This window comes from Bidens hawaiensis, unplaced genomic scaffold (assembly GCF_021521415.1).
Source record: "Bidens hawaiensis isolate Kalapana, Puna unplaced genomic scaffold, B.hawaiensis_p1.1 tig00044352_1, whole genome shotgun sequence".
Taxonomy (NCBI): Eukaryota; Viridiplantae; Streptophyta; class Magnoliopsida; order Asterales; family Asteraceae; genus Bidens; species Bidens hawaiensis.
The window spans coordinates 166881-192873 of NW_027505893.1; the positions used below are offsets into that span (position 1 = coordinate 166881).

Below are 25993 nucleotides of genomic sequence, written 5' to 3' on the forward strand. Positions count from 1 at the left end.
TTAACGAAAATTTTTTATTCGCTACAGTATATGGATAAAACTTTTATCGACCGGTTTATTATAAGCGAAAATCATTCTAAGCATATACTTATCTCACAAAACAATTGAAATAACCTTATTTTTAACACCAAAAAACATACCCCCAAACCTTATATGCCCCGGCCCATGATGCGGCTCGCACACCCTCCGAGCCTCCCCTGTTCTTCAGTTTTTAATTTTAAGAAAAAGTTAGGTCGGGTCAGGTCGAGTACTAATAAACCTAACAAAACCATATCAACCAAAATCTCATATTCTTTCCACACAGTAACCACCACAAACAAATTATATGCTTTCCCACCATTGTCCTCTATTCACATAAAAATTAACCAAAAAACAAAAACATCAACAAAATAAGAAAAAAAAAAGGAAAGTAAATGATAGTAACATTAACATAGAGAAAACAACCACCATCCTTAAATCGCCGCCACCGCCTGTCCCCTACGGTGGCTCTTCCCATGGTGGGCCCGGCCGCCACCAAACGTCACAGGATCAAACCTCTTCAACCTCTCCGCCTCCTTCGGGTTAATCACACACTCAGAAGGTGGTGTCTTGTACCTTCTCTTATCGTAACAATACGAATATTGCATGTGTTTTTTCCTAAAACTTTCCATTTTTGCCCTTTGTGAGGGGGTGATACCCGTCGGGATTTTGGTGTTGGGAGCGTCTTCGCATTTGAGAGATGTGAGGTCGACGGGGTCCACGGTGCATCCGTGGAGGACAAAGTTGGAAAACTCAGCGATGTAAGGGGCGTATTTGTAATTAACCTTGTATTTGCCGCCGTTTGTGGCCCATTCGGAAGCATCCCATATCGTTGCGTATAAAGTCATCGGCTTTGAAGGGAAATCTCCTCCCATTGATTCTGTTCTTTTGATCTCTCTTATAGCAACATCATCGACATAGAATCTGAATCAAAAATTAAAATAATAAATAATTCAGTTAAAAAAACGACAAGACTCATCATATTATATGATATTGTAAAAAAAACACAGCAAAATGCATAAAATATTTCAAATTGCAGTATGATGTATCGGAAACTTTGACCGTGTTGACCTTTTCCAGACGCATTGCCCGGAAAACGAACCAAGTTTAAGACTTTTTGTGAGAATACAAATATTAGAACAAAGTTGGCTACATGTCTTTATAAAGTTCGAAAAAAAAAACAAGAAAACGACTTAATCACGCTCCTTTATATAATGCATGGGTCCGTAACTTTGACCATGTCGACTTTTTCCAGGCGTATCGGCCGGAAAACAAACAAAGCTCTATCTTTTTTTATGAAAAATGAATCTTTTTCAGGCATAACAGAAAAAGGTTGAGCCTTTTTGACAATACAAGCAACATTGGTTAAGAAAAACAAATTTTATAAAAAAGTTTAGGTAAAAGTTAATAATTTTTGAAAGACTAAAGAAAATTAATAAATTACCCTTACTAAGATAATGAATGGGTCCGTAACTTTGACCATGATGACTTTTTCCAACGCATTGCCCAGGTAACAAACAAAGCTCTATGCTTTTCGAAAATGCAAATAAATTCGGTTACCCAAACCAAATATAGAAACAGTTGGTTAAATCTTTATAAAACTTTGAAGGAAAAAAAACAAGAAATTACTAAATTACCCTCATTTTTATGAAAAATGAATTTTTTTCAGGCATATTGCCCTGAAAACATATAAAGGTTTCGCCTTTTTAATAATGCAAGTAACATTAGTTAACAAAAACAAATTTTATAAAAAAGTTTAGGTAAAAGTTTATAAATTTTGAAAAAAAAGACTTAAAGGAAATTAATAAATTACCCTTCTTTTTATGTGGAATAATTAAAAATTAAAGGGTTGCAGATGCAGGTGATGTTATGATTGAAGAAATGCAGAGAAATGTCACTATTGATACATAAAAAGCTAACAACTGTTTCTATTACTACATACAATGTAGCAGTGAAACAATTATACCTGCAGCTTTAAATGGTAAAAAAAATCATATTATAAAGTGAGAACCATTTGGGTATTTCAACAGGTTCCATACCAACCAACCTATAAAGTACTTGATTTACCATGACATACAAACATCACATGCATCATCATCAATTTCATGAAAAGTTGTTTTAAGCCCATAAACATATTATGATACCATGTCATCTTAGGAATACAAATGTGGCAAAAGATGTATACGAACAACATTTCGTGTAACGTTTTTATGATAAAGGAATTGTATCTTTTGACCGGTAATCGCAACACGCTTGCCATTTTCTTTACTTTTTAACACAACAAATATCATACATCGATAAGAATTACGTTATTATAACAAAATTTGAAATATATGTGTACATAAAAGAGAAAATCACTAAATTGGCTATTTTAACAAACGAGGTTGACAAAATAGCCTTCGCATTTTTTCTTTTATAAAAATATTATTTGACCTTTTCTTGTTTTTAGTTAAAGAAATCGTTTCAGCCAATCAGGTTCATTTAGCTTCAAAATGGCGCAGGTTTCCATCTGGCGCTTCCTTCATCTAGTGCAACAAGATGCGCCAGATGGAAATCCGTCGTGCCAACATTAAAAAATCTTATGTGCGAAGTGACACTTATCAAACACTCAAGTTTTTAAAGTCAAGATTATTTTATCAAACTCATTGGCCAAGAATTCAAGATGAAGATTTAGGTGATTTTCTCTATATATAAATACATAAACAAAATATTAAAAGCATGTTATAATGAGACCATAGCAAGTGGTGTCATATCAACATCTTTTAAAAGCAAGGAGATGACAACTTGAAAAATATGAAAAAACTTTTGCACTTTTCAGGCAGTAAAATTTTAAGCTAAAATCACCTTTTACTTCAACACACTCATCATAATATTAATTTCACTAAATCTAAGCTAACTTATAATCAAGTATAGTCATTTTTTCATTCTTGATAGCTTGTGGTCCATCAAAATAATAAACCTATTAAATGAACAAAATAAATAATTAACTTACATGATGTGAGCTTTAGTCCAAAGAATGCTATATTGATGATAATCATCAGTGGGATCAAACCAGAGACCATATCTTTCTTCTCTGCCAACTTTTGTGCTTCCATTGCCATAAATATTAGTCTGAATCCTCCATTCTTTTCCTCTAATGTTTCCCAAAAATTCAAAATCAATTTCATCATGATTCTTCTCAAATGTATCTCCATTTGACATCTGCAATATGAACACAAAAGGGTATAAGAATCTTGATTTATTCAGTGTTCAAATGACAGTAAAGATTGCATCTTTAATGTTTTACTAGATCAAGATTTTAAATCTTTAATGCACAAATTACTGATATGTTACTTAGACAGTGTCCAAGTAATCGGTTTATAGCGCTGACCATCGGTTTATTTGAAAAAAAATTTAAAGGTAAACATAATCAAGTAAAGATTTTTTTTTAAAAAGTATGTGGTATTCGGTAGAGGACGTGTGGATATTCGTTTTATTGTTTGTTCACATTGTATAGTGTTAAAATGAGAGTAAAGGTTGCAACTTTAATGTTAGACTAAATAAAGATTTTAAATCTTTAATGTACAAAATATTGAAATGTTAATTGGACACTGTCAGCATAAGACCAAACGTAGTGGGCGAACAACTGGGGCGAATTCCTGCGATTTGGGGCGCAAGCACCCCCCCCCCCCCCCCCCGCGATTGGGGGGGGGGGGGGAGGGAGGTACTAGTTCTCGCTTGTGTTTTGTGTGTGTGTATTATTATGTATGTGTGTGTGTGCTATATATATGCTATTCTATATGTGGCTACAACGCCATTAAACCCCAAAAACAAAAACCTACACTTTGTTGGTTGGGCGCCACATGGCGCAAATCGCCCCATTTTATAGCCCCTCCACTACACATTAGCCTAATCGGTTTATAGCGTTTTCCGTCGGGAAACAAGTTTTTTTTTTTTTTTTTTTTGCAATGTTTGATTCATCGCCAAGACTTCTGTAAAATTTTAATAAAAATCTTTAATGGTTAAGTAAGGTGAAAAAAATTAAAGTTAAAAATAATAAAAAATAATCAAGTAATGATTTTTTCTAATAAAAGTATTGCGGTATTCGGTAGAGGACGTGCCGATTCTCGTTTTATTGTTTGTTTACATTGTATTTACATGAACACATTACTCATAACAAACAATAATAATCAGGTTAAACCAGACAAGAAGAATCCCTTTATGTATAATTCCAAACTTGATATATAGAAAGTAAAAACATGTGGACAAAATTATAATTTTAAATGTAAGTATAAATCATTAAAAGTAGTGATTTTGGGAGGAAATATATAATAATATTTACTGTTATCAAGAAATGAGGTGCAATAACAAATCCAATTTTATTATTACCTTTGATCAAACTTCAATGAAAAGGGGTAAAACAGTAGTCCAAGATGCAAGCAATCACATTTTGTTTTTAATCTAATTTAAAAATATAATCTTGAACATATTCTAGACAATATTCTTGAAAATATCCTAGAAAATATTCTTGGAAAAATATTATCTTGAAATATTCTTGTAAATATTCTTAAAAACACATAATATTACCTTATGATTTTTTATAACTTAATAAATTCATTCCAATCTTTAAAATAAATAAAAACAAAATATAAAATTCCTAACCATAAATTAAACAAAATCACCCAATAATAAAAAAATGCAACATATGGCTTGCATAATCTAATAAAATTGCTGAATTGTTGACTCTATTCTCCACATTCACAATAAATTAAATTTTAAATATTAAATAGTCTACTGTTTCCAGAATGTGAATAAATTCAACAATAAATACACAAATTTCTTGAGCAATTTTAGGTGATTGATAAATTCATTCCACATCATAAAGATGGAAACTTTAAACAGAAAATCAAAATAAATTACTCCATATGTAACCTTCAAGTAAATTTTTTTAAACAATAAAATTATTTTATAAAAAAACTAATAAAAAAAACTCACATAAAAAGCCACACCATAAACAAAATTTAAGTGATTGATAAATTCATTCCACATCATAAAGATGGAAACTTAAAACAGAAAATCAAAATAAATTACTCCATATGTAACCTTCAAGTAAATTTTTTTAAACAATAAAATTATACGTTCCCGAAACGGATCCTGTCAAATATTTCACATTTTCTATGATCATCTCTATTTTATAAAAAAACTAATAAAAAAACTCACATAAAAAGCCACACCATAAACAAAATTTAAGTGATTGATAAATTCATTCCACATCATAAAGATGGAAACTTTAAACAGAAAATCAAAATAAATTATATTCCATATGTAACCTTCAAATATATTTAAAAATAATGATAAAATTATTTAATAAAAAAATTTAAAAAAAACTCACATAAAAAGCCACAACAACTCCGGCTGTATAATCTGCAGGAAGCTTAATGGATGCACTAAAGAACCCATGTAAATAAAGGTCTTGTGACACAAATCCAGACCCTGCAAATTCATTAAATAAACCCAAATCAATAATAATAATAATAATAAATAAATAAATAAAACACAACCCAACAATATTAGTTATGTACTATTATGTTATGTTATTATGTATTATTCATTTGAGTTTATTAACCTGTTCGCTCGTCAAGTGACAAATGAACAGAATTTCCATCTTTTAACACCATAAGATTATCATCCCCAAACAACTGTGAATACCCTTCATCAAAAGATATTATTGGGAGGTTTCTTGAAAGCCCATGACCCAGAACAACAAAAGACCATATGAGAACAAACTGAATATACATATTCATATTCATGTTCTTCATTGTTGAAGCTTATGGTACAACCCTTTAATGCATACAGTTGTTACAAGAAATAATAAGAGTTTGAAATATGCAGAGGTTTTGGAGAGAGAGATAGAAGAGAATGCAATGGGGGGTTTATCGGTGGTGAAAGGTGTGAGCTGTTTGTCATTTGGACATATTTCAATTTTTTATTATATTAAGTTTTTTTAAATTTTTTTAAAATTTCTAAATGTTAATTTTTTTTTAAATTTTAGTCAAGATTACGGGGAGGGGTGGTTATTACTCATCACACACCCCACCCAATCAAATGATGTCACATCACCAACCCCAAATCCATCACATGTGAAGGTTTTTTACTAGGGGTGATGGTATGGTGTGGTGGTGTGTGATGGAATTTTTTTTGTTTTTCTTTTTTGCAAGATTAAATGTTACAAAGATAAATAAATAAATAAAAACCGACAAAAAATGGTTGATATAGGTATCGTCACATTTCCGCCAACTTAGCCGACTTTTATATAATTTTTATAGCATTCAAAAGTTCAAGGTTTAATTCGTAAATTATTTTAAATTTTGTTTAAAAGAAATGTGAAAGTTAAAGGGTTAAATGTGTAAATTGTATTTAAAATATAATAATAATAATACTAACAAAATGCAAAGCACTCCTTCTTTCCTGTTTTTTTTCCGGTGACCCCCCCCCCCCCCCCACACACACACACACACACCTCCCAACGGCTACTTCCATCTCGCAACGGTCATTTTTTCCTCGAGAACACCACCATCACCCTTCATCACGCGTGACACCCATCACGCAAAATCCATTTTTTTCCGTGTGACAAAGGGCGGCGGCGGTGTAGAGAGGCTCACCATGTGTGATGGGAGCTCCATCACGCACCGCCCGTCCTTAGGAAGTGAATCTTGAGCTTTTTTGTTCCCTGAGTTTTTCTTATTTATTTTTTAATAGCGAATGTTTTATATAGGCTACTGAATATAAATTTACTATATCGGGATATATTCGTGTTTTGATATGGAGGAAACCCTCATCCAAGGCTAACGTCTGTGAACATTTGTCCTAAGGCACGACAGTGCGGTGAGATAAACACGTTTGGGACGAAAATTTTGAATTTTTCTGAAGAATTGTGAGTTTTCCGGCCAAAAATGTTTTGCTGATGACTTGCACGTAACGGTGTTAAGATTCTGTTAGTCGTGAACTGTTGGAAATAAATATGTTAAAAGTTGAAACGGTTAGCTGCTAATTCATTAGTCGGGGCTGGTAGTGACCTAAAGATAATAGTTATGATTAATAATAACAATAAACCTTAATATTATAAAAATGGATGTAAAATATTTATGAAAATTTATTTTATGATTTTGTTTAAAATAATTTAATATTTTTAATGGTAATTTTGTTTTGTTTTTAAGAATTGGGGAGATAATGATTTAAACCAAGACTCAAGATTAGGAAGTGAATCTTGATCTTTTTTGTTCCTAATTTTTTGTTATTTGATATTATAGAAACGGATTTAAAATCTATTTTTAAAAATATTTAATTATTTTGTTTAAAATATTTACTGTTTTTAATGGTAATTTATTTATTTTTCAAAAAAATGGGGAGAGAATGATTTAGGTTTCGGAATTCGGATTATATTCAGGATTTGGAAGTAAATTTTGAGCATTTTTGTTATCAAGTTTTTCTGATTTAATATTATAAAAATGGAATTAAAGTATTTATTAAAAATATTTTCTGATTTTGTTTAAAAATATGAAATTCTTGTGTTGATTGTATGGTTACAAACTCTAAGCTTATGTGTATACCTTATCCAATATTCCATTTTGACTAGGATATGTTTGATGTGTGATGTCACATAGGCACATATCCTTTAAGCTTGGTTTAACGTTTGGTCCCGAGTTTGGGTATATGTTGTTTTTATAAAGGAGGGACTTACTTTTTACGCGTAAAGACGATGTAGACATTGGCTTTGGCGATATTAATAGGTGTTTTCTTAGTTCGGCTGACTATACTGGTGGGATTATGAACCCGCATAAGATACTGGTTCGATGCATGTCAACCGCTCAGTTTTGGACCATTGTTTTTGATGAATTTTGGCTGGAGCTGTTTACGTAAATCTTTATATATCTTTTAAGAAGTGTGAAAGAGATGACGGTTTATTTATTTGTATTTTTATGATTTTCTTTTTCCTTTTTAGTATAAATTTATAGATGTGAGACATACTTGCCGTTAAAAAAATTACTTTTAATTACTTAAAAAAATTACTTTTAATTACTTACAGGTATTCTTATAGTTATTTTTATGAGAGTGAAAATATGTGTATGTTTCATATATAAATTTATTTCAATTAGTTATCACATGATCAAGTTTACGAGATTGGTGATTGATCCGGTCAGTTCTACGAGTAGAACTATTTCGATCAATATTACGCTTTTCAAAAAACGAAGCATGTTATTTCACTTTCTTTCTTGTTCTTTTACACAAAAAGAGTTATCATACTCTATGCTATTTTATAATCTCTTATTATTTGTTATAAAATATTTGATTTTGGTGTGTTACTAGCACTTTCGTTCGAGTGATGTTTCCTAAGACTTTGACATCCGAACGTTTTCTAATGAGTATTCTCTTGATGTTACAGTTCAAGTTCAAGTTCAAGGTTAAGATCGGTAAAGAGTTCATTAAAGTGTTGGCCTCTGGATTAGACGTCTGCCAACGAGGTTTTTCAAAACGTTGTCATTTGGTCCAAGTTCGATAAAGGCTACAAAGAAGTCTTACTTAACTAACACTTGTTTTCATAATTTACGTGTTTTTAAATAAACTTGTTTTCATGTATACGTCAAAGTTGGAAATCGAAAAGGACAATATTGGCAATGAAGTCGACTAACAAAAATACCTAACTTATGTTTATAACAAACCCAAAGCCCTTGGTTTCAATTGATTACACGGTTAACATCAAGACCAGGAGAACTAACATTGGTTGTATCTGTATGTAGAAGATAGAGACACGAGTAATGATTCTTTTTTTTTTCGGGAGATAGAGGAGTCGATCACTAATAATAAAACAAATGTTAATTAAAAGACAATAAAACCATAAAAAAGACGTTTAAGAGGAGATAAACATAATTCTTATCTTGATATTTTAACTTTACCTATAAATGATAAAAATCAACTGGAGTCATAGGTTAACATGTTTATCTAATTGTAGTTTGATAATGTGTAATTTAAAACTTGTATTTAGATTACGTTTGGTATTTGTATTATTTGGTAGCTTATTATTATTATTATGTGGTATGCCTTTGAAAGGAAAGTAGTTCAATTTTGATTATATAAAAGAAATTACTATATGTAACAATGTGCCTAAGTAATCAATGGTGAAATCAAGTAGTTTTAAATCTGGTTTTGCTAATTTATATTAGTTATACTTTTGAGTATATATTTTATTTTAGTAATATAACTTTTAAAATACGACATTTTCTAAAACTCCGAGTATGATGTTAAGACGTGTCTATTCTCGATATACCTTTTTTTCCCGGAAATCCGGTTGTTCATAATAATATACAACGATCTAAAGCACCTTGCTTTTGTGATAGTTTACTTTTAGACTAGAGGCAAGATAAAGCAAAAAAATATATATATATGAGAATCCTTTCAAGATTGAGCATATTAGAAGACGACCATTCTCCCATGAACATTACGTCTCGTGCATACATGGCATGAGAAAGTGTAAATGCCATTGTTAGGAAATGACAACCCCTTAACGATGTTTTCTTGAATTGTTTGTGTGATTGCATTTAACTCCTCGGTTGGTATAATGAACAATAACGAGGGTAATAGGTCGCCTTGCCTCGGTCCTCTTTTGATGAAGAACAATTATATCCATTAATAAATACTAAAACCTAAAGTAATTATATTTAATCACCATCTAACTATTACAATAGTCTTAAGAATTTTTCAATAAGTTTTTACAAAAAACTCATATATTTTATAAACAACCCATATATCTATAAAAGGGTATTATTAATTATTTGTACATAAGAGAGCAACATCCCACAATGATTCGTTGAATATACAACAAAAGTTAAAATTCGAACTTTATGAGATAATACAAAATTAATGAATGTTTAGAAGAAAAATAAAATTAGAGGCCACATAAAGTATGTTTGGTTACTAGGAAAGAGACTTAAAAAAAGTTAATCACAGAACCATGAGGCGCAAACAATGATTACACAAAACTTTTAGGTCTAAAAAGAACTTTACCTTTCCTTATAAAACATTTTTTACAAATATTAATTAATCAATACCCGATTAAATAAAAACAAGTAGTCACACCTTCACTTATGGCCTAGTGGTAGGAGGCTTGAGTTCTCTAGTAGAGACTCAAGTTCAAATCCCAATTGTGTCACATTTGGATGAGTATTGGCAATGATAAATTTGAGCTAGGCCTTATGTAAAGGCTGTCAGTTTGAATTCTGAGCCCGCCTGGGTTTTCGTATCACCTTGTGTTAGGCCAGAGACTTCTGCTCTTGTGGTGATAAAACAACTGTCAAGTGGCAGTCGGGCGGTATGATTTCCCAAATGCCTAAGCCAAACTCTGAAGTCATCGTGAGCCCGACTAAGACAACATAGTATGGACAGAGTGGGACATCGGGGCTTTCCAAATTTAGAAAGTACGGTGGCTAAATACAAGAAAGTCGCTGTCCTAAAAAATACATTATATTCTAATAATCATAAACAACCCTATACTATTAAATCATTACAGTCAAATAAATAGTTAGAAATTTAGAATCATACATGTAATGTACTTTATAATAAACAAGTTCTTCTACCCGGCGCGTTGCGCCTGGGTAGCTGACCAAACTACAGCGTTGAAACCCAGACGTTGGTAAAATTCGAGTGTTACAATGATGAATCGACGCGAATTCGGTCAGTATCGTTAAAGCCCAAAAAATTAATTCGTCTAATTAACATATAACAAAACAAAATATTTAAAATGATGTTTATTTGGTCGGCAAACCTAGGCAGTGGGAAATACAAGTGTTGTCGGTCTCGGTCATTGTGGCAGTAATTTGACAAAAATTCGTTCAGTAATGGAGCTAAAAAATGAAACAAAATTCTAGATATGAAGGTGGACCAATGGTTAATTGGGGGGGGGGCATCGGACGGTAAACTTGCGAGTTGGTAAAACCCGAGCGTTGTCAGTCACATGCGTTGAAGCTACGAGTCTACTCGAATTTAGTCGGTTTCCGTCAGTTTCGTTATGATACCAGAACTAAAAGAAAAAAAAATCACATTTGGTTGGGTTCTCTTACGTTCGTTATGGTAATCGAACTAAATAAAGCAAAAAAAAGTCAAGAACTAATACGGTGCCGCCAAGTGGCCCAATAGGGCACTTGCGGCACCAAAGTTCTATTTTATATATATTAGTAATAAATAAAAATTATCTGATTTGATATAAAAATGTTAATAAGTTTATATAACCAATAACTTATTCTCAATAATTAGATGATTTATTTTTTAAACAATTTTGTAGATACTTTTAGCTTTAGCTTTAGCTTCATGTATACTCCTTTTGAACTGTTTTATCGCAATTAGTTGTCGGATGACTCTGAAAGACCTATCACCCACATACAACAAACCTTATCCTAGCTCGAATATCAGAATACAAGCGTTCTCTCCTATTAAAGGCGTATACTTGTTGGAATTGAACTGAGACCCAGAACAGAAAACTCACGCAAAATTCTTACCAAATGTGTGGTTAAACCCCTATAATACATTTAATTAGCATTTGCCAACCAAGCCAAGAATCAATTGACAGCTTCTTGTACATCATCGTTCCTTAAATAAACATTTAGACATAATATTAGTTAAGGAAGGAACAAATATTTAAGGAAATAAGATGGATAAAGTGTTAGTTGAGTTGGTGACGTCACAAGACTTCTTATTTTGCCATTTATATTAACGTTAAGTTTAGCAGAGTCTGTCACCACTAGCCGTTAGTCTCTTGGGTCCCATTTTCTTACCTTTAAATGTTTAATATTATCCCGCAATTTACGCTATATTACGGGCCCACTTAACGCCGTTAAACTCTCTCAGTATTTCCAATTTTCCATTGCTTTTTTTAGCAAACCAAGTTAACGTCCGTTAAGGATGATACTAGGTAGGATATCTAACCTCGTGAATGTCAACCAATTTTGACCTTTTGGTTGAATGAAGCTAGACGTATATAGAGACACATAAATCGAGTTTTTCTAATACACGGTTTCGGGTATAAAATTGGGTTTGGGTATGACTGGTTATTGAAAAATCGGTTATTGGACATACCCGGGTCGAGTTCGAATTAAGTCTCTAAAAATCATACCATGTGCTTCAGGTTCGGGACGAGTATGGTATAGAACCATGTATTTTAATTTTTAAAACCGGGTATTTTAATACCATATTTCTGGGTATTGAAAAAAACCCTATTTTTGGATTTTTTAGGGTATAGATTGAGATTTTTAAAGGGTTGCACTCTTTTGGGGGTATTTTTCGGTAATAGATCAAGTTTTGGAAAAACCCGGTTCCGAGTATAGAACCAATTCCGGTTTTTGGGTAATACTGGGTACAAATCGGGTCCGGTTCCGGGTACTAGCTTTGGTACTGAAATGCATACCCTATGAGTATGGTTAGGTCCGGGTCGAGTAGTAAAAACCCGAGTATAAAAAAAATCTGTTTCCACATTTAGTTTTGGGTCCGGTTCCGAGTTCATATTTTTTATACACCTCTAGACATATGTAATTGTTAAATTACATAATACCAAACACGATACTTTATATAGAGGTAGCCACACGAAATTACATGATTAGTATTATGCTATTTGAAATCTAATAACAAATTAATTTGATTTATACTATTTATAGATGGTAGACCGCTAGTAAACGAATTATATTTTCGTACAAAATCATTGTCCTTAAGATAAAAGTTACACTATTTTGATAAATTTATAACACAACTTGATAAAAATTTTAAACTGCTCATAGCGCGTCATTTTTTCAGGCCGCTCGTGACTGATGTGACCACTTGGGTTTATTTTCCTTTTTGTTTCACAAATTAAATAGTTAAATATCAAAAGCTAGCCTACGTAATGATAAGTATGATAGTGTTAGAGGTGAAAATATATTTAGGTAAAAAGTTGATATGGTATACTGTTATACTAACTAGACATGTATGTTGGAAGAATATGTTGTAGCGTTACGGACGGTTTTCGAACAGTTTTATAAAGTAATCTACTATATTTAGCAAACACTGAATAATATTTCACACAATCAAGTGCAATGATGACTTTACATTATTAAAATACGTTAATTTTTTTAAAAAAATAACCCAAACACTAGTTTTACTCCTAGATTTATATTACAACCAAATATATGACTTATGTTTGTATATGTGTAAACTTCAAACTTCTACTATTTAGGAACAATTGATGTATTTAAGGCAAAACTCTAGCACCGAATCATATGCATCTTAGCACGGTGATGCCTTGAAAGGCTAGAACATGCATGTGACAAATGCTTGTGCATATTATCTAACTCCAAAAACCAAATGTTCATGTGTCCCATAAAGATTGCTTTGTTATTTTATTTTACTTTTTTGTTTAACAAAAACCTATTAGAAATAATTTTAAATCTTAAGAAGTTGTTTAATTTAATATGTAAACCTATGTCTATTGTCTAATGATCATGAGAGCATCTCCATTGCTAAAATCATAAGAGTAAAGTGGAGTGTCGTGTGGACAAAGCGGACAAATTTCAGTTGTAATCAGTCTCAAGATATCGGTTATCAACAGTTTCAACAATCTCGAAGTACTATTTTACAATCCATTTTCTAATCCCCCACACTCAAACCGCATTTACATCCACCCTCGTCAGCACAAGTCAAGAATACTAAAAGGGTATAAGCAGTTGTGTCCTATTCGGCTAATAAACGCATGATTCAAAAGTGGATGTTCAAGACTAGAATCACTAGTTCTTGACTTGGGTTCATATTATGTAAATTTCGATAAAGACAAAAACCAAGAGATAATCAATTTCTAGAGGCGCGTCTACGAACATTTCCATATGTTGAGCATTCTAGTCCTTGGAGATCCGTCAACAACTTATGGTCACACTTTGAAGAAACACTAATTAACCCCGGGCAGATTACGGATAATCTGGGGGTTAAATAGATGTTTCCCATGAGGGGTTAGGTCCGGCAAAGATGGTTCTTCTGATGACCTGCAAAACAGACACCGTGAGCTCGTCACTGAGAAAAGGGGGGTATCTCCTTGTGACCACCCTCCGGCGTGAGAATCAGACTAGATTGCTCTTGAATATAAGTGTATATTAAGAGATTGCTAGATAAGATAAGATAATGAGATATCAGATAATGTAAGATAATGTAATGTGTCCATACCATTCCAAGGTGTTGGAGTATTTATAGCCGAATGTAGGTTTCCAAGAAGGTACAGCCGGCTGAATAGTATTCCTGTTCTGCCAACTGTGGGCTACGCACATGCCATGCTGGTAGTTGGTGGGTAGGCAGCGGCTGATAGTGACCAGGCCGACTGTGTACTATTCTTTTCCACCAACTGCAGGCTATGCACGTGCTACGACAGGTTGGTGAGTAGGCAGCGGCTAATAGTGACAGGGGTTGGTGAGTAGGCAGCGGCTGATAATGACCAGGCCGGCTGTGTACTATTCCTTTGTCACAGTGAGCTGTCGCTGCTTTGGTCAGACCTTTTGTCCATACCTCGTCAGGTACAATACAAAAGGTCCTCCAGTAGCGTACGGACTGGCTCATTTGGGCGGGAGTATTCCCGGCTTTGGGCGGGAGTGTTCCCGGCTTGCTCACTCATTCTTCAGGTGACATTACTGAATTATTTAAGAGTTAAGTGCCTTGTGCGTGTAGCCTTGCTGCGCGAGTAGCCTTCCCTGATGGCTAGTATCCGTTACTGCGGGGAACAGGCGGAGTACGTCGACCATTGGGAGGCTTTTCCTGCGGGAACAGCTTGCGTACTGCGCGTAAGGACGTCACGTCTCTGAGCATGGTGGGTCCTGCGGATCCAGTTGGTTTCTGCGCAGACGTCTCTCTTCAAGGTGAGTCTTGCGAGTTTAGCCTTTGCGCAGACGTCCCTGTTGAAGGTGAGTCTTGCGGTTTCAACTGCGCAGACGTCCCACTTTGAGGTGAGTCTTGCGGGTCCAACTGGGCTCTGCTGGGACCTGCCTCTTCACACTTTCAACATAGCAAAACGATGATAATATTTTTCTGGTGATGTATTCAACCGCATTAGAGCACAATTGTGGTTGGTCTAGGTCTAGTGACCAAATAAAGACATTTGCGCTAAAAGAGTACGAAGTTGCCAAAGGAGCATTCAAACATGGACATATAACTTTTATTTGTACCCTAAGTTTTCCTTTTGGCTCTACTTAACTACACAATGAGTCAAACACAATTAATACTAATTAATCTTACCAATTTAGACTACCCGTCAACGTCACCCAACGTAAATTTTTACTACCACAACGGCCACCGCTAACACCTTCGCCCACAGTTATGACTAGGCACCAGTCACCAAGAAAACAAATATAGCGGGTGATCTCATTTCAATGTTTTTTTTAACAACTTATTACAATTCGAACCTATTTTTTGTCAAAACTCGTATCAACCCAAATCAAAGTAATGTTTTTAAAACAAACTCATTTTAATCCAAACCCGTTTTAATCTGTTCATCGATTGAACCATCTGTTTTGCCGAAATTATTTACTACACCTATTTAATTGACAAAGTCCATAATTGTTATTCTATATACTACTTGGAAACTTTAACCTAGCTTATAAGTTATAACAAGTTGATTAATATCATAATATGAATACTTGGGTACTACATAGTATGCATAATAATGAAGAACAATTTAGAGAGAAAGGAATCCAAATTTAGATCCCTAGGAAGAGCCCGTGGATGTAGCTATTGGTGGTTGTACCACATTGTACAACTTTTTAATGCACAATGCATGCACGTGAATTCCAAATTCCAACACATGGGAACATCCCTATGCTCTTTATACTCTGTGGCTCGAGTATTTAGTCAACTTTTAACACTTTCCTCGTATTCTTAATTAATCACTTTGATTAAAAATTAAGCACACTTTGTAACATCCCTAAGTCCAATCTAAGTCATACAGGGTGTGAATTTGTTACATGAATGATTAATCTAACATTAAATTTACATGTTTAGATTTTGTATATATATATATATATATATATAAGGATGGTTTTGGGTTGTCCACGTAAACACATTTAGCTAAACGATCGTATTAAGATCAGCCTGACTGGTTTATTGGTTTACATGTTTAACTTATTTATTTGTATAAATTAAGTGAAATCTTTATGTTAATAGCTCATGCTAATCGAGCATTTTATGTTAAGATTTAAAGGACAATAGGTAGAATATTAAGTTTTATAGTTTAAACGTATTATTATTTTATGCATATTTACATTTTTGTGGTAAATTTGCAATATTTAAGTATCAATATGGATAAAATCATATAAAATATTCATGTTAAACTCTGCCAACCTGGTACGAACTCTCGTGTTTGGGTTTATGTACTAACACGATTTTCATGTTTGTATCTTGTTCAACGACTCACTCGCGAGCACGTCTCATACATACATACATACATACATACATACACACGGTGTCATATGTAACATTTTTCATCTCTTTCTTGATTAATACTAGTAAGGAGTCTCAACGAAGCCACATAGACCGTACAGTTCAGTTGATGAGGCGATCTTATGTTAAGTGTTTCATCTAAGTTTAAAATATTATCTTACATTTCAGAAGTAATTGTATATGTAAATGTTACATTTATGCTTATTGTCGATCAACTTCAATGTCCATTTGTGTTACTGTGAATATGACATAAAGTATACACAATTAAGTTGCTAGGTAAGGTTAATTATGAACTAAAAGCAATTTGATCAAAGTGAAATAGTGAATTGCATTTTAATGATAGAAATAAAAAAAACTTGTAACGACAATATGAAGAATATCAATACAAGTATTCTTATATGAATATATATTCATATTTTGACTGATCTTACTTGTTCCCCACATGCCAATGGCTTACATTATTTAGATAATAATATATAACTAGAAGGATAAATAACCTGTTTATATATCCTGTTTAACTTTATAACTAAGAGTTATATTGAAGCACATCTTCCCATAGTTAGCTCTCATGTCTCATACAATGATCCGCGTAAAGTGCAATGGACAACTCTCGTTGTTCCATTTTCCAAACAAAAGAAACGGTTGCTCATACTTGCTACTAGTTATGTTACCGGTCATTTCCAAATAACGTAAAACGTAACAAGGCCAAACTTTTATTTGTTTGGTCATTTTACGCATAACTTACTGCCTACAATCAAGTACCCAAGGCGAGTCATAGTCTCGACGAACAAGAACTTAATGTTGATATATAGAAGCCACACACCTCAACTATTGTAGGGGTGTGTAATATGATGTTAAGAAGCTAAGTGTCCATTAATTATAATCAAACATCAAGTACAATGATGTGTCACTTTAGTTGGAAATAATATGGAAAGCTATGGGACCCACAAGGAGATGATATCGGGTCACAAGATCAAATTGATAGCCAATAGGACTCCTTACAAGCGTTGTTTCTATCTACTATTATCTAAAAATCTACCGCGACTGAGAATGGATCAATTATTAAATCTTGGATGGAAATTTCTTTTACCTATTTCTCTAGGTAATCTATTGGTGAACCGGCAGATCTGTTTGCAACTCCTTTGGAAATATTACCCGAATGGTATCCGCCGCAGGGTAAACCACCGCCTCTCAGGTCCCCCGACTGATTCTACCATAGAGGCCAACGATAGACAATAACTCCGCCCCGAACACAGCTTACAACTTTCATCGTACATATCACTTTATATAAAATACAAAGTCCCACTGAGTAGACTATTAGAAGGACTTGACAAAGATTGATCACTTGATAGAAAATCCCACTCACATGGTCCATGATTGAGCTTCTTTTTTGACAAGAAAACCCTATAGGGAAACAGATAGGCATATGACTAGTAATAACAATTATTATCTTTAGCGGTCATAAATATAAACAAACAAATAAAAATGGATCGTGCTATCGAGCATTTACTAAGACCCAAAATCGTAATGAAATGACTTCTATCAACCAGTCTAGGGTTAGACATCAAATGCTGATAACTTTATTTTTCTGAAATGACAAATTTCATTCGACAAACTGTCAAGACATTAGAACCAAACAAACAACACATAGCAAAAAAACGAAACTTACATGGAAAACCTACACCAATCTTGCCAAGAAATACTACTAAATGGAGATCGGTATGTGATATAAAGAAAACCAAAAGCCTTAATATCTTCCATAATTTTGGATAAGTTTGTCAGTTTGTTATAACTTACAAGAAGTAACTTTGTTTCTCGACTTTCAAATACACTAAAACGCTGTGAGAATGATCCCATGAATAACCTTAGCCTTCCGAGGATCTGAGATACTTGTATTGTACACCTTAAGAATGCCTCTCACTGTAAAGACATAGATGAGAGGGATTTGATCATACGATGATAAGTGTAAACATAGTTTATAAGTGATCATATTAATAATTATATTTTAAGAATAATAATCACGGAAGTGTCTTTGTTAACTACATAGTCCTAATTTAGATATTTTATCAAGAGAGAATTATTAAGAGGTCCAATAAGACAATAACATAAAAACAACAAAATAATCATAATGTCTAATAGTTATTATTGTCCAAACGACGGACCGACCAATATATGAAAACTTTGATTTGTTGTTTGGTAGCACACTTTATTCAAACAACATACATAAAATTATCCTTGACAAGTTGAATCAAACCACATATTTCGGATTTTGTTAGGTGAAATTACTATTGTACCCTTCCAAGTGGCATGCGTAATAAATTATTCACAAGAATGCAAATGAAAAGAGCCAAAGCATGGATAAAGTGAGGGTGAAAGCCGTTTATGGTTAAAGTTTAAAAATCTTAGTTTTCAACATTGATTTCAAGGACTGTTGGAAAACAGTAAGACATGTGAAGATTGATGTCAATTAATGTGACATTTTGTGTGACATGTTCAAGAGGAATGGATTACGGTCCTTTATGTCAAATCTATTTGCTTTTACCCGAAATAGGTTTATTATACATTGCCCTATGATGTTGTACACTCGTACGCGTGTGTACGAGTGAAGGCCCGTGAACATTTGAAACCGTATTGTTAAAAGTTTAAATAGAGATAGGTGTAAACTGAAGCTTGTAATACCTAATTTGTTTGGACTCGAGCTTGTAAAAATATTCATGAGACGTCAAACTATTACAAGAAGATAATATGAAATAAAGAATCAATCGAATGATTCAATAATTAGAGATGAACCAATCGGATGATTTGGCCGATGATTCAATAAATCGAGACAATGTTAAATAATTAGAAGACAAGACAACTGTGTATAAAACCCAAATCGTTCATGAATGGACAGAGGAAGCATCCACCAAATTCTATTATACGATTTTCAAGGTTCAATTAGAGAATCATGACAATCTGGAAATGATCGAGAAGAATAGGAAACACGTATAGGGATGTGTCTACAACATCTAGCAGTGATAATGATGCCACGCCCGTCTAGAAGAATAAGGATGGGCCGAGAATAACTTGAATCGTGGGCCTCGTGACCACCAACGCGAAGATAAACCCATGATGAACAAGCAACCTGAAACATGTGAAATAAGGAGGGAAAAACAATATTAGATAATATATATTAAATTGTAATTTAACAAGCTCAAGATTTTTAGTTAAAATAATCAAGCACGGCTCAACTAGACCCAACTTGTTTCTACCCTATAATCCACTCGTTAACTTCGCATAATTTGGGTATGTCATCTTAATTCCTCTAGTTTGTGGCTCATTTTGGAGGAGCTAGTTGATCTACAAGAGAACCGAACATGTGATAAAGTGGTTAATTGCTTATTTAAATCAGTACTTTGTTGGTTTGGTGTGATTAATTAGTCCAAAGAACACTCTTAGTATAAGGTCTCATTTCTTTTTGCAGTTTACTCATTAAGAGAAGCATGTGTTTTAATAAGAAGTAGATATGCTTTTCACTATTATCTCCTTTAATTTATGCTAGTTCAGTGTTTAAGTTTGCTTATGTAATTTGTATGAGGAACAAGTATTTGAAAAAGTAATCATATAATTATAATATACCAAAGCGCTTCACATACCAAATAACTTGTAACCTAATGGTATCAAGGTGTTAATAAGGTGAAGTCCCTTCTAAACAATGAGGGTTAAGTCCCGTTGTGAATAAAGTGATATACTTATTGTTCATTTACATTGTCGTTAAATTGAGAAAAGTTAACGATCATCTCAATAAATTCCTAGAGACCATCAAGAGTAAATATGAAAAATATATATATATATATATTCACATAAAAACATTCATATAAAGTTTTTAACCAAATTATCTAAAAGTTCACATGGATTGACACATAGTAATAAAGTTTTAACATCTTAATCGGGTTGTAATTCAATAACCTAAATATCACTTGTTTAACTAAACATGTTAACTCAAACAAGACCAGTTTTTTAAACAGATTAAATATATAACATAAGACTCGTTTGTTTTCGCATCGCGTTCGTTTCGTGATTTATTTAGTTTTAAGGATTAGTTTAGTTTTTTATCAATGTTATAAGGATCAACTAAATAGAATAGATCGTTAATTATTTAACTTTATAAATGTGGCCTCAGTGTATAGTGTAGTGTATTCCTCGTAGGCCCATTTAATTGATCAGGGTTATAAATTATAAAGATTCTTTATTTATTAACGATTAAGGGCATTCACATTCCGTTCTCCATCCCCATCTCTATAATTACACTACAAAACACTACATTTCTCTTTCCTGTTTAATTAAATAATACTTTTATCATTACAGTTTTCTCTCTCCCCTACTCACAACCAATCCAACAAATATTAAAAAATAAATAGGGGCAAACAATGTTCCCTAAATGTTTCCCCAAATTTACAAAAAATCACCACATTTCTCTCTCCACCCTATAATTTACACTCACAATCATTCAAAACTCATCTCTATAATTTACCAATCCCCTCACATAATTATGGGGGATGGGATGGGAATGCTCTAACGAGTATGGTGTAAATTTATCGTTTAAGTAATAGCATTAGGGTAGTGCAAATTTGCCGAGGCGTCGCGAGTTATTTCTGCTTGAACCGATAAAAAGTTAAAAACGATATGAGCCAAAGCCTCAAGTAAAACTCGCTTACTTATCGAGCCCGAGCTATGTATGAGAAGTTTAGAATGAGTTGAGTTTGACCTCTTGTGAACTTCTAAAGTATTAATTTTACATTATACAACCGAGTTTGAGCCGAACTTTGGCTCATTTAAGATACTACATGAGCCTCGAGCCAAGCTTAGACTTGTTGATGGTTTTTCTCAAAACATATAAAAAAAATTAAAAACATATATAAACTATTTATAAATAAAATACGAACCTAGTTCGACCTTTAGAAAGAAAACTTGAAGCAAGTAGAGGTGCGCAAACCCGACAATAACAAGCTTCGGGCAATGTTGTAGAAATCGCCAGACGCTAGTCTAGCGGTATGGTAGGGACTAGAGATTAATTGGGATTTAATAAGGATTAGTCGGGATTATGGGATTAATCAGATTGAAATTTATATATGAATTTTCAAATATAGATATATATTCCAAAATTCATGTACAACAATTTTCAATCTTGATCGATTTTGGACAAATGGGGATTAACCAGCGACAAGTCAGTGGGGGGGTAGCGACCAACAATTAATCAACGTCTTATCGGGATTTTTACGACACTGGCTCCAGGTGTAGTCAACAACCAAGGCAAGTAGGAACCGGTTCCGGAGTAACGTCGAGTAATTAATTAGGTTTGTCGGGTTTTTATCATGTAGAGTCGGGTTGAGATTTGACCAGGTATTGATGAAACCAGTTTCAAAGGGCTTGTCTAGTTATCATAGTTATGAAATAGTCAAAAAGGACAAATGAACAAGGCCCAAAACATAACAACATAAAATAAACATAAAACTAAAGACCACAAACATTTATTAATTTGGAACCACTAGTGCACGTGTCACCCATAATTATTAACACCAATAACACCAACAAACAAACCCCAAAATGCAGCAGCAGCAGCAGTCACAACCACCACCACCACCGCTGCAACCCGCCGGAACACTAACAATACATCCACCGGAATCTGCCACCGACGCGCCGCCGAAGCAAGTAGCCTTGGCAATGGACCGGCTAGCTCAAGCGGCTCGCTCATAGCCGACATCAGGCTCGGCGCCGATCGGCTTCTGGAAGCTCTGTTTATTGCCGGTCAACAGTCCGGGAATAATAATAATAGTAATAATAGTAGTAATAATAATAATAAGCCGTTGAATTTGATTGTTCAGGAAGGTGCTTCTATGCGGCAGTATTTACAGGATCTGAGAATGATTGGTGAGTGTTTAGGGTTTTTGGGTTTTGTTTATTTTAGGGATAAAAGATCGGATCTTTTGTTGTTGTGATACACCCAGATTGGATATTGATATAGTGGCAAATGGGTCGGGTCGGGTCGAAATGGATCATGGGTTAGGGTCGGAATGGGTCAATTAAAAAAGGGTTGTTTTGGTTTGGATCGGAACAGGTTCGGGTTGATATTTGGTTGTTGTGATACATCCTGTTAGGGTAATCGAATGCGTGTGAATGGTTGAATTGGGTATTGATTTAGGGTTTTGAATTAGACTTGTTTAGTGGCAAATGGGCCGGGTCGGGTAGACCCGGATCATGGGTCCAAACGGGTTAGGGCTGGAACGGGGCAATTAAAAAAGGGTTGCTTTGGTTTGGGTTGGAACGGTCTGGGTCGATATTTTGCTGTGATACATCCTGATTAGGGTATCGTTGCGTGTGTGAATTGTTTAGTGTGTGTTTAGCGGGTGCGATTAATACTTATTGCCGTAGAGGTGGCAAATGGGTCGGGTCGGGTCGGGTCGAGACGAGACGGGTTTGGGTCAGAACGGGTCAATAAAAAAGGGTTGTTTTGGTTTGGGTCGGAAAAGTCCGGGGTCAAGTCGAAATGAGAATAATACTTATCGGTTATCATTCGGCCTGTAAACGAACATAGAAAAGAGTAGTAGATCAGATAATCAGATACTTTGCTGTTGTTGTACAAATTTTTGAATTGAATATTGATTTAGGGTTTCGAATTAGGCTTGTTTAGTGTACATTAGGAGTTACGCAGTTGATATCATCGGTTATCGGTTCCCTGGTAAAATATCAGTGCAAAATATTGGCCCCGATATTGGACCGATATATCACTTATATTTCAGATATCAGTGATTTAAGTCTTAATTTTTAATCTTTAGTGTTAAATGTTAGTATTTTAAGTCTTAATAAGTTCCTAGTTGCTAGTTGATTCAATTGTTAGTGTTTTGCAAGTTGCACAAGATTAATTTGTTAATGGTAGGAGAGTATGTATACTGAATTGTTAGTATTAAATTGCTACATATATGAATTTTACATGATGTTAAAAATCACTGATATCCTATCGAAATCTCAAATATCGGTCCTTAACAGATTTCCAATATTTTTCTGTATTAACGTCATCGCTTAGGAGTTAAGACCAATGAGATTAACACTTATCGGTTATCAATTTAGGCCTGTAAACGAGCCAAACAAACATGAACGTACAACAGAACAATATTTTTTGTGTTCATTCATATATAACCTAAATGAACAGTTCACCAACGTAAGAGAACAAATCAAATACATCAAATTTCATTTAAAAACGCATATAACTTAGTTGTTTAAATTTACATTTTATAAATATGTCAAAACAAGCCCCTTTTATGTCTATAATTATGTAAATATAACTACCTATGTATTTATAAATGAACGAGCATAAACAGATGTTCACGAACATAGAACGAACAAAACGCGTGTTCATGTTCATTTGTATAATTAAATGATCAAAAAAAGTGTTCATGTTCGTTCATTTGTTAAATAAACGAACTTCCGGCCGAACAGTTCATAAACATTCGGTTTGTGTACAGGCCTAGTTATCATTCTACCTTTATCATCTTTAGCTAAAGCTTCTGCGGGAAAGAGTGTTATTATTGTGAGCGAAACATTTCAGTTTGAATCAAATCTCTTTGCTTTTATTAGGAAGACAATTGGAAGATTCTGGTGTTCTGAATGAATCACTTAAATCAAGAAGTAATTCATGGGGCCTTCATATGCCTTTAGTTTGTCCAGACGGTGCTGTTGTTGCATACGCATGGAAACGCCAACTAGCCGGTCAAGCTGGAGCATCTGCTGTTGACCGAACCAGGTGCACTTTTACTTCTTGATTATTCCTAATCTTTTCTTAATTTTGAGTTTCTGGTTATGAAAAGGTTAAAAATGTTGTAGGTTGGCTTTTAAAGGCGTTTACTGATCAAAAAAGACGTTTTTTTCCTCATCTTGATGACAAATCGGTTGACGGGCCAGTCTCAAAAAAGCATCGTGGGACCCACACGTCAACCGCGAGTCACCACGAAGACTTTAGTGAGTTAAAACAGTGTCAGACGTATTAACAGAACTCGAGAAAGAAATCCCAGAAATCAAACCTCAACTTATCAGCGACTTGACTGGTCAAAACGAGCCTCGTTACTTCCTAATGATACTCTTGATGATTCACCAAAAGATCATAATAATTTCCAAAGTTCACGAAACATCATATCAGAATCAAGAACCGCAGTTAACGGTGATCAGATTGGTGTCATTGAGTTGTTAATCCCGTTTGTATTTAGAGCAGTAATATCATTGAATCCAACCGGTTCACTTCACCCTGATGCAGTAGCTTTCTTTTCACCCGACGAGGTATTATAATTATTCTTTATATCAATTAAAAAAAGCCAACTTATATTAATCTATTTAAACTGTCTTAACAGGGTGGCAGTTATGTACACGCAAGAGGTGTTTCAGCTTTTAACGTTTTTAGAAGCATCACGGTAAAAAAATAAATTATACATTACCAGTAAACAATATTAATATTCCGTCTTTCATAAATATTTTTTTTTAAATGTAGGAACATGCTGCAATGGCTCCACAGCATTTTATCGGTGTCAATGCTGACTCAGCACTATATAAATTACTGGTATAATCTTAGTTATGTTATAAAATAGATTAAACTGCGGTTTCGTCCCTATGGTTTGTCCAAATTTGTGGTTTTAGTCCAATAGTTTTAAATTTGCGATTTCGTCCCTTTGGTTTCATTTTACTTGCATGTAAACTCGAATTCACTAACCTCGTTAAGTTTGGTCGTTAAATTCATCTGCGTGCCCCTCATGTGAAGGGGAAATTTGTCCTTTTTCTCCCCAAATACAACCCAGCCCCTCACGTGAGGGGGCTTGCAAATTAGGATTGGGTTTATTTTGGGAGAAAAAGAACAAAACTGCCCTGACGTGAGGGGCACGCCGATGGATTTAACGACCAAACTTAACGAGGTTAGTGAATTCGGATTTAATTGCAAGTAATTGAAACCACAGAGACGAAATCGCAAATTTAAAACTATTGGACTAAAACCACAAATCTGGACAAACCACATGGACAAAAACCGCAGTTTACTCTATAAAATATGTTTATACATCGATTCAAGCGCGTAGGCGTTATTTAAAAGTTGACTTTTATTGCAGCATTGGATCTGCAGTTATCAAACTCTATTCACAAAAGCTTGCAGGTATACCATACATATACATATATGAATTTATACGGTTTCTTAGTTTATATTAATTGTTTAATATGTGTACCACATGTGATTGGTACAGTAAATGTGGGAAGATACTTTCAATGGACAAAGAATCAGCTTTGATTTTACCGCCTGTTCAACGACCATACCGAAATTTGTTGGTGAGTAAAAATTTGTCACAGAGTATGAATGGTATCCCGGCTTATCACATCGGTTGTTTTCCCAAAGAATGATAGTTTGGACTTAAGAAGATATGAAGTTATATGTAGATATTAAATTAAAAGTTGTATTTTATAGATTCATCAGGTTGGTTATTCGAGTTTTTAT

General features: G+C 33.9%; 1 protein-coding gene and 1 pseudogene across 2 annotated transcripts; one reads left to right on the forward strand and one right to left on the reverse strand.

The window, feature by feature from the left end:
- Positions 1–315: 315 nt before the first annotated feature.
- Positions 316–5922, reverse strand: LOC143615796 (putative xyloglucan endotransglucosylase/hydrolase protein 28). The gene is made up of 4 exons (XM_077088827.1): positions 5624–5922; positions 5390–5490; positions 3011–3219; positions 316–942 (listed from the first exon to the last, which is right to left on the reverse strand). The coding sequence occupies exons 1-4, from the start codon at positions 5814–5816 to the stop codon at positions 453–455; spliced, it is 993 nt and encodes a 330-aa protein (XP_076944942.1). The 5' UTR covers positions 5817–5922; the 3' UTR covers positions 316–452.
- Positions 5923–17415: 11493 nt separating this feature from the next.
- Positions 17416–25968, forward strand: LOC143615811 (mediator of RNA polymerase II transcription subunit 27-like; annotated as a pseudogene). Its single transcript, XR_013150544.1, has 9 exons — positions 17416–17494; positions 17614–17683; positions 22081–22398; positions 24103–24270; positions 24349–24798; positions 24870–24929; positions 25007–25075; positions 25614–25657; positions 25746–25968. The product of XR_013150544.1 is annotated as a mediator of RNA polymerase II transcription subunit 27-like (transcript).
- The last annotated feature ends 25 nt before the right edge of the window (positions 25969–25993 follow it).